Genomic DNA, 9,549 nt, shown 5'->3' with positions numbered 1-9,549 from the left:
CCCCAACCCCGGCCCCCCCTCCCGGCTTCCCCCACCCTGCCTCACCTGCTCCCTCTGACTCCCTCCCCGCCATCGCCATCCCAACTCGTAGGGTCTCTCTGGGCGTGCTGCAGCATCCCTTTTGGAGACGGCGTCCCGCGGGCTTTGCTAGGGAAGAGGCTGGTGCCGCGGGCGCGGGTTGCATGGCCGCTGCCCGAGAGAGCTGGGATTTAGGCAGGCGACCTTCCCGGTGCCGGCGGCGCGCTTGCCTCCTTCCCGGCCGCTCCCTTGGGAAGCCGGGAGCGCCGTGACTCGGGCTACGGGCCGTCTACCAGGCGTGCAAAGACCTGGCTCCCGGCTCGCTTAGGTAAGTGTCCTGGTGTCACCGGCGGTTGTTTCCTCTTCTAGCTACTGGCTCTTGGCTTTCTTCGAACGTTAGGGCGGCCGCCGCCGCGCCTCTGTCTTCCTCCTCTTCCTTCCCGCGGAGTCTAGAGAGCTTTAATGCATGAGAGAAACAGCTATCACGGTCACCGCCCCACCTGCAAAAGGGATGCTGCAGCCCCAGGACGCGGGCAGGGAGAGATCAAGGACTTAGCCACACCAGCAGCATGTCAGGAGAGGAGGAAAAATAAAAATAAACTAACCCCAGCGGAGATCGGGAGGCTGCCGGCACGCTCAGATCCTGCCCTAAAGAGGGATGTGGCTGCACTAGACAGTAGCGGCTGGTTTTCCAGGTACCAGGGTTGCTCCAGGCAAAAAGCGTCTCTCTCCTCTCTCCTCTCTTTCTCTCTGTATTTCTCCTCTTTCCCTCCGTCTTTCACAGCACCTTAGACCCCGTAGCCGTGCTTTCGTCCCATCCTCTCGTCTCGCTTCATTTCGGCTTGTTGTCTGGCGGGGTCGAACCGCCGCTCCTCCGGCTTGTGGCAGAGAGGAGTTGGGGGGCCGGAGCACCCAGCCCCGCAGAGCCGGCGCGGTCGGAGGCGTACGGAGAAGAGGCGTGTGTTTCGGGGAGGGGGGAGGCAGCGTTTCACCCCCGCAGCGCCCTCCGCATTTCACTCCCGCCCTCTGGTACCTGGAAGCGTTATGGCCTTAGGAAACCCCTCCGGCCCGGCCCGGCTGGGGTGCGCAGGGGGAAGGAAGGAAGGAGGGCTCAGGGGAGAGGATGGGGAGGGAGAGGAGCTGAACGAGCCTGAAGCGACTTCTGTGTGCCTCTGGAAAACACAGCTACGGAGCGATGCAATTAAACCTGTAGCCGTAGGTCCACGTCTCCTAGCCAGGGCACCCCAAGGAGACCCAGCTCCAGGACAGATCCGTGTTAGAGCAGCACCGTTGTCCGTGCTTTTACGCAGTGTATCCATTCGCTTTGTTGATTATTGTTTTCGTTTCTTCTTTTCCTTTCTCTTCTGTTTCTTTCCCCCTTTCTTCTCCAGCCTCGTTTCGTTTGTGTTTCGGTTTGGTTTCTTTCCCTCCTTTTCCTTTGGAGTTGTTGACGTGCTGATGTGTTGCGGAGCTCGGCTCCTTGCGGGTGTTGATAACTGCTTTGTTTTTGATTAATCTCAGCTATCTGGGCAGTGTTGTCGAGACAAGCTTCTCCTCAGCTCAATAGGTAAGGGTGATCCATGTCCGAAAGGATGGTGTGGGTGCTGTGGAGGGTGGCCGGGAGCGGGGCATGAGAGGGGACACGGAAGGGGCTTTTCCAATACCATCTCTTCCTTTAAAGGGGAATAAGGAATCCGAAAACACTAGGAAACACCTCTGGACGCACAGTCTCTGTGGCTTTTGGGTTTCCTCTCCCAGCAGCATGTCACTGCTCCCCTGCCTTCAGGGAGGCGGCGGGGCTGGAGGGCCCGGTGGTGGCAGCCGTGTCTACGTGTTGGGGTTTGGGATGAGCCAAGCTGCTGTCTCCCCCGTGGCCACTCTTCCTTTCTTGGGGGTGGCAATGTCTGGCAAGAGGGTCATGCGGTGGTAGGGAGGAGTGTGTCGAGGTGGGGTTGTCCTGGATGATCCAAACCAGGAGGAGCTCATGGCCGCCCCCTGCAGCCAGGTAAAACAGCCACGTCCAGAGCAACCGGGCACAGACAGTGCTCTCGGAGTGGGGCTCCAAAAATCAGTCCTTAGCTGCAGTCCAGGACATGGAGAATTTTGTTCCCGTCAGTTCCTGGATCTGTTTTCTTTTTCCTAAGTCTCCTCAATCGTGGAAAATGGGAAAAGTCTTTCAGGGTGGGCTGTACAGTTGGCAGCAGCATAACTACAGTTTCAGGCTGCCGGGGAGGTGTTTTATTGTTCCCGTCACAAGTGCAGTCACAGTAAAAGCCCTTCTCCTCTGAAAAACTCCTTGGAGAAATCTTTTAAGACAACTTCTGACCCAGCTGTAATTAAACAGCCCTAAGCAGATCTTGAAAGACTCTCCCAAGAAAATACTTCTCAGGCTGCCTTTGTGGGGCCAGTTTCCTAGAATAGCCATGGGCATCCCTGGAACTGGGACGGAGTAATTGAGAGATGTTTTTTCAGACCTCAGAAGCAGAGAATTTCACTAAAATGGCTAAAGCCAGATGGGATAATAGTCATTCCTGATCCCAGGGATTGGGAGGGCTGACCCATTTGGCTCTCAGCCAGGCTGGTTACGAAAGGAGAGGTGGGATTGCAGATGGGACCATTTCTAGAGCCTGGCTATGCCCAAGCTTCCTTAGGACAGGTCTTAAAAAAAGTTAAGCTTTGCTGCCTTGGATAGGAAGAGTCAAGGTTTTGGCTAACGCTCTCCCAACAGCCTGAGGAGCCTTGTTGGGCCACAAAAGAGCCTCATGAGGGAGAGATGAGATGCTTAGAGAAATCAGGTGGGTGTTCCTGGGAGAGGGGAATTCCTCCAGCTGACCTGGAGGGTTGTCCTGGGGTGGGGAGAGCAGAAGAGGTGAGGGAAGGAGTGTTGGGTCACAACAATGGGGGCTGGTACAGGGTGTGTGCTCCGTGGAGGCGCCACCCTCTTGGCATGGCAAAACCTCTCCAATTTGAGCCTTGCAGCCTCCAAAGCTCTTGAATCCTTGGCTTCCTGCTTCTGTTTTCCCCTGCTGGTCCCAGAGCAGGGTGTCCCATGAGGAGCAAAGCTGGCACTGAGCCTTGGTGAGATCTGGGCTGTGCCAGACTTCTCGAGAAAGAGGGAAGCCCTCAGTGAGGCCGTGACTGTTTATTCTTTTTCTCTGGTGCTTCCCCGCTCCAGGAGCGTTAGGGACACGAGTGAACATGGCTTTAGCGCAGCAGAGGTGAGTCCAGACTCATGTCTGAGTTCGGTGTGGCCCTTGTATAGATCCTGGCTGACTCCTGTGCTGGGTGCTGCGGGCTGACGGGGTTTCAGGAGCAGGGTCCCGTTTCCCAGCAGGACACTTGCTGAGGAGCAGCCGTGCGTCCTACGCTGAGATGCTGCCAGGGGTTGGAGTCACAGGAGCAACACCAGAGTCATTATCCCCAAAAAGGGGAAGCCAGAAGAATAAATCTCACTTTAATAAGCGAGGAATCCTGTAAAGAGCCCAGCCAAGTAATTTCTTGATGATTTGGGGTCATAAAATTGTCAGTGCATGCGGAGCACAGGGATTTTATACCAGACCAGCCAGATTTCTGTACTGCAGTAATAAAAGCTGAGAGGAGGCGAGGGAGAGGCAGTTTGTGGGCTCGGTGTGGTGGCTGCAGCACGGTGGCTTTCCCTGGGTGAAAGTCAGGTAGTTTTTACCTGTGGGCAGGGATAAATAATGCCCTTACTGAGCCGGCACGAGCAGGTTTCCCGTTTTCTTCTCTCTGGATGCAGCGCGCAGCGATACATCTCCTAACGGGGAAGAGGGGGCTGTTGTCTCCCTGCAGAGGGAAACCCAAAAACCACAGACAAGGCACCAAGCTCCCATGCCCCTCGGCACTGCAGCCTGCCCCGGGCGGCCCCCCCGGCTCCCCCCTTGCCAGGGCAGCGCTGCCGACACCGAGAGTTTGAGGGCTCGGCCGCGGCGTAGCGTTGAGTGATGAAGGGACGTCGGCGCCGGGCGTGCGGGAGGAGGAGGAGCACCCCTCGCTCCCCGCTTGAAAGAAAACAGGTTCCCCTTTAAAGACTGTCCATGTGCTGATCCTCTGCATGTGTTTCATGCCTCCTCCCGCTTGGAGAAGTTGTGAGTCCGCTTGTCTGAGTGCGTTTTTCTTTTCTTTCTTAATTATTATTATTTTTTTTTTCTTTTCAGTCTCTTTAATTTACTTCTATATTTTTCTCACTCCTGTTTTTCATTTATCTTCCTCTCCAGTCCGGCCCCTTTTCCCTTGCCCTCTCTCCTCCCCGCTCCTCTTCCGTCAGCATGGTGAAGTCCGTTGTGTAGGTGAGTTGTGGTGTCTGCAGACCTGGAGAGGGGACCCCCTTCTCCGGTGTGCCCCCCGCTGTGACCAGCCCCTTCCTCCCTCATTGCGGTGCCTTGGCAGCAGCAGCAGCTTTGGGGCCGGGGGCCGTCACCGCTGTGTTTCTCTAGCACCCCCCTCGCGCTGAAGGATCGCAAGCGATGCGCAGTGGCATTCCGGGATGGAGGCAGCAGCCAGCGCTGCCTCAGAGCAGAGGGGGCATTCCGACTTGCAGGACATCTCGTGGGATCACATGGGACTTGAGCTTGAGACGGAGCCTTGTGTAGGCGAATTGAGCTCTTCGTCTGAGAAGGATGGAGGGTTGAAGGAAGCGGTGGCTGAGACATGATGGGCTCTGGTCCAAGTGGGTGTTCTAACATGTCCAAACTATTTCTGAATGTCAGTGTCTTGACTCAAGGAGAGGAGGAGACAGGGAATGTTTATTGAGACCTCCACGAGGTGAAATACGTGTATTGTGCCCTTGAATCTCCTGGACCCTTCCTCTATATTGGTTCCTTCTTTTGGGTAGGAGAGGTTGGTGATGCTTTCATGGGCCTTCTCCCTTGCATCTTTGCTTCCTATGTGGAAAGAAGTTTGAAGAAGAGCAGCCAAGGTGTGTGTTGGGTTGGACAGGTCTTCTGCCCCAGCTACCTGCTCCTGTCCTGGGGCTCTTTTGAGATCCCTCCATATTTCGCAGCCTCTCCAGTTCCTCTCTGTCCAAGCAGTTCGGACTCTTGCTCGTTCGGAAGGGTCGTTCTTTGAAGACTTAAGGAAAACTGCTGCTCTGGGTGTTTGTGGTGCCTCGCAGAAGGCTTGTGTAAGGAATTCACATATGCTTCTTGAAGCTTCTTTGCTCGGCTCTACGCTGAAGTCTCTAGAAGTTCGTCTGCCTCTGTGAACCTTTCGTCTTCTGGTGTTCAAGATAGCTCTCGTGCATGGGCAGCTGCCCAAAATGCTAACTGGGGGCAGGAGGAGGCTTTTGGCTGAGCTTAAAATGAAAATTAATTTGAATGAATCGGAGTCCTTTGAAGAAATAAAGGGTGGGTAGAGCAGATAAAATTTGGCTGGTGAGCGGCATCGTTTTGTCCTTCTTTATCTCTTCCTTGCCAGAGGTCAGACAGTATTTATGGTGACACATGGGTTCCGTGCGCTCACTGTTTATGTTTGTGTGTATAAATACAAGTCCAATTATGGAGAACGAGTGGAAATGAGCTTCAGGCAATTTCCTCATAATCCCTTGTGTAAATCTGTCTAATTTTGTCAACATGCCATAGTAGCATCTTCTTAGAAGGCAAAAAGAATGGAAAGAGTAAGAGTAAGAGCCTTTTACAATCTGAGCTTTAATAATCTTAGTGACGTTGTCTGGGTGCTGGGAACAGGGCAGGATGGTGGCAGGATCACCAAGCTCGGCGGTGTCCAGGGCTTGGCACACCTGAGCTCCACGGGAGGTGGACTGGGGCTGGAGTGGTCGAGGTCACTGGTAGCCAAACACCTGCATGAACGTAACTATTGTGCACATCATAGGATGGTGGATATAAGTGGGAGAAGCCTGTTATTGACCACGCAGGGAGGAATTCAGAGGGAAGTCCCAGCTGTTGGCCCTTTGGGTCACTCTGAGCTGGCAGGTGGTGCCCTGACAGAGCTGGGGGCTGCTGCTCGCAGGCAGCCCCTCTCACGAGAAGCTGGTTGCACTGGGAAAAGGCGTTTAAGCAACTGTATGGGCTCGTATACATCATCTTTCCTACGAGGGAAAACTCTCGCTTGGATCCTGCCAGCGGGACTATCAGCTTGTCTAATGAGTTGCTTCATCTTCAGCTGATGTGCTGCTCTGCTGGGAGCTGGAACAGAGCCTCTCCAGGAGCATCCACGCCTCAGTGTCTCTGTTGCGATGGGAAATATGAAAAGGGGCTTTTTCCATACCCAGTGTTTGGGTTTCTGTTGCATCTGCTGTGTCCCAGCTGCTTCATCAATTCACACCGCGCTTTTCTTGATGCTCTCCAACGCTGCTAGCAGAACTGAGAAGCTTTGCAATCACACGCATCTTCAAAAACAAACCCGTCTGCTCCCCACGGGGAAAAAAATCCCTTGCGAGCTCTTCGCCTGCTCCACTCCAGCTGAAGTATCACCACTCTGGCAGCCTCTTGGGATCTCAGGCGTAAAGCGTTGCTGTCCCGCCGTGCTCTCTGCAGCAGTGGCCTGCGTGGGCTCGAAGAGGAAAGCTTGCGGGGTGTCTTTGGTGCTGGAGAGGCTCCACCTGAAGCCCAAAGGAGGTGAGAAGCTCCCAAACCCACCGCTGGGCGACGTGCCATGGTACCGCAGCCCCCGTGCACTGGGGCTCTGCCCTTGAGCCCCCGTGCTCGCCCGCTGCCCCCGCACCCGGCGCCGGGTGGGTCGCACCTTACTGACAGACCGGGAACGGGGTGGGTGAGTTCAGCCACGGATTTTTGGTGACAAAACAGGAGTCTGAATGCGCTGAGGCTGCCCCCTTGCAGTCAGTCTCGAGGGGACTCTTCTACCTGCCTTGTGAAGAGCCCGTGGCTCGCGGGGTTTGCTGCTCCCTGCCCCGGTCACAGCTGCCGGACAATGCAGGAGTCGCCATCGACACTGGCCTCCGCGTGGCTGGTTTGAAAAGGTTTGGTGGCTGACCTCCGGTGACCCGAGTTGTGAGAGCAGAGGAGTGTCACCTCCTCTTGAAGGGCAGGACAGGCTTGTTAGAGGCACGTTGGTTTTAAATCACCAGGCTTTTCTCTCTGGAGCCTGGCTTTGAGTGTTGGCTTTCTTGCAATGGAAGGCACTTTGTGGATGCTTCCCCTGTCATCTCTGGCACCCCACGGGTGGGTTGCTCTGTGGTGACTCCGTTGATCTCGGGTCATTACCTGTGGCCTCTGCTGCCTTAACTCGGACTTCTCCTGCGGCATTAGGTGTTGGTGCAACTTGGAGGGACGTGAAAGTGAAATGGAGAGGGGGAAGGAAATGGGAAAGCAGCAAGAGGGGGGGATGCTGTGATGTGTGATAGATGAGCCGGGCCGACCGCTCTCCTAAGGAGGAGTTTTCCTCTACTGCCCTGCTTTCCACAGCAGTCATACCGTCCAATCCTTGGATGGGGAAAAACGGGTACAGTGAAAAAAATAGAGCAAAATAACTCCCTTTGCAAAGGGGAGACCACTTAACCTTGAGCTGATTCCTGTAGAAGAATTACTCGGGCTAAGACTGGAGAACTTAGAACTGCTGCCTCTCCTGCGGGAAACACCCCTTTGCAAATCCCCTCCTTGTCCCCCACAACGAAACCTTGTCAGTGTTTTCGTTTTAACGTCCTGTCCTGCAGGTCAAGAGAACCCAGCTCCCAGCCCCTTGGTGTTAAGGAGTTAGACGCTCCCATGCTGTTGCGTTTCTGTTGTCGCTTATAGCAGGGACCTGGGAGCGAGGTACCGCTCCCGGCTGTGTCGGCCTGTGCCCTTCGTGTCCCTGTCTGTCGTGTGGCCCCTGTTTTTTTTGGCCGTGGGAGCAGGGCCGGTAGGATCCTGCCTCTCTGCTGTTTGTGGCGCCGGTGTTGTCCACCCTGGGTGGCTCATGGTCTCGATGCTGCCGTGCCGCTTCTGCCTGTCTCTTCCTCTCTCTCCATCCCAAGGGGGTTTCCCACCACTTCCCAAAAATGCCTTATCGGACATAGGATCTGCCCCGTCCTTTTTTTTTGTTGTTGTTGTTGTTGTTGTTTAGCGGAGCTGGCATGGCAGGCAGGTGAGCTGGGGTGCCGGCGGCTCTCTTGCGGGGGGCCGGGCGTTGGGCCGGGCGTTGGACCAGCCGGGCTCGCGGCACCGCCCGGCAGTGTGGAGGAGACGCAGGGGGATGGCGGGGACCCTGCAGAGCGGCACGTGCGGGCGCCTCGCTTCCTCCAGCGCACCTGGCTGGCCCCGCTCCCGCAGCCCCGGGTTTCTCACTTTTTCCTTTTCCATGGCAGAGCTGGTTGGGGTCGACCGATCCCCCACTGGGGACATCCGGAGGCCCGAGCGTGGCCGAGAGCCCTGACGGCGCCTGTCTGCTTTTCCTTCCTAGAAAACATCCATCTCCGTCCGGGGACGCTGCTGCACCTGAGAGGCTCGAAGCTCTGAAATACCAGCGGATAAAGAAGCCCAAAAAGTCATCCAAGGGCTCCTCGAAATCCAGAAAACAATCCAGTGAGTGCGAGGACCCCACGGTGCCCAAGAGCATCCCCTCTGTTCCTCCGTGGGCAGAGCTTGGGCAGGTTACTGCCCGCTCCAGCGCTGAGGGGGGGTCTCCAAGCCCGTGCCTGGATGCTGCCCTCACCCCCTGCCCCCCGAAGGGATGGCTCCTTGCCCGCAGACTGTCCCTCCCCTCCTTTAAACCCAGTTCCCCTCCCATGCGTCTCCTCTAGCAGTCTGGTTTGGATTTTATTTCTGAGCATTAGTTTAATTTTCCCTGATGCCCAGCGTGTTCCCTTCTCCCCAAGCGGCCGGGTTTGGGGCCGAGCTCGCCGTAACCTCCCTTTCACGGCACGCAGAGCGCTCTGCCTGCTGCCAGCGCTGCTGGTAGCTGCCGGCTCTGGTCCCATCTGCCTTCTTTCCCCCCCTCCCTGCAGACGGCTCTGCCTCCCAGGTTCAGCAACTTCCCAGCTCTCAGGTACTGTGGCCTGACGAAGCTGTCTGCCTCCGCAAAAAGAAGAGACACCCTCGTCAGGACCCCTTCGCCCGCCTCTCGGCGCTGAAGGACGACCTCTGCCACCGGCAGCTCCCCGAAGACCAGACAGCCATTCTCAACAGCGTGGACCACGATGACACCAGCGGGCACGCCACATTGCTTTAGCCTAACGCCCGCCCGAGAAGGTTAAACAGGAGGGGGTGGAGGGAGCCGAAATCGTGCCGCCGGCAGACGGAGGGAATGGGAGAGACGGGGAGGGGGACACCCTTACGCTGCCACCTCTGCCCGAGGGGATTCGGGGACGAGCTGGGGGGACCCTGGGGGCAGGTTGGGGGGACAGGGAGGATGCCTGGAGCTGGGCGCTCCTCGGATCCGCTTCTCCCCTCACCCTGGACGGCTTTGGCGGGGTGGGAAGGGGTGTGTGGGGGGACATTGCACCTCAGTTTCGGAAAAGATCTCTAGGCTTAAAAGGCATAGACGGAGCTTTTAACGTCTGCTTCTGCAGCGCGCGTTTAGGGAGAAAGTGTGGAATTGAGCAGCTGGCCCTCAATC

At 56.5% G+C, this 9,549-nt stretch overlaps 1 protein-coding gene across 1 annotated transcript in view; it reads left to right on the top strand.

Moving 5' to 3' along the window:
• IGSF9B (immunoglobulin superfamily member 9B) overlaps positions 1–9,268 on the top strand; it is a 31,090-nt gene extending 21,822 nt beyond the window's left edge. Inside the window, exons 19-20 of the mRNA XM_026863574.1 lie at positions 8,395–8,516; positions 8,939–9,268. Of these exons, the coding sequence (XP_026719375.1) occupies positions 8,395–8,516; positions 8,939–9,162 (346 nt within the window). The 3' untranslated portion in view covers positions 9,163–9,268. The remainder of the gene's footprint in view (positions 1–8,394; positions 8,517–8,938) is intronic.
• Positions 9,269–9,549: the final 281 nt, after the last annotated feature.

The sequence above is a fragment of the Athene cunicularia genome (genome assembly GCF_003259725.1).
Source record: "Athene cunicularia isolate RWA chromosome 24 unlocalized genomic scaffold, athCun1 chr24_part1, whole genome shotgun sequence".
NCBI lineage: Eukaryota > Metazoa > Chordata > Aves > Strigiformes > Strigidae > Athene > Athene cunicularia.
This window is presented reverse-complemented; position numbering and strand designations above follow the sequence as displayed.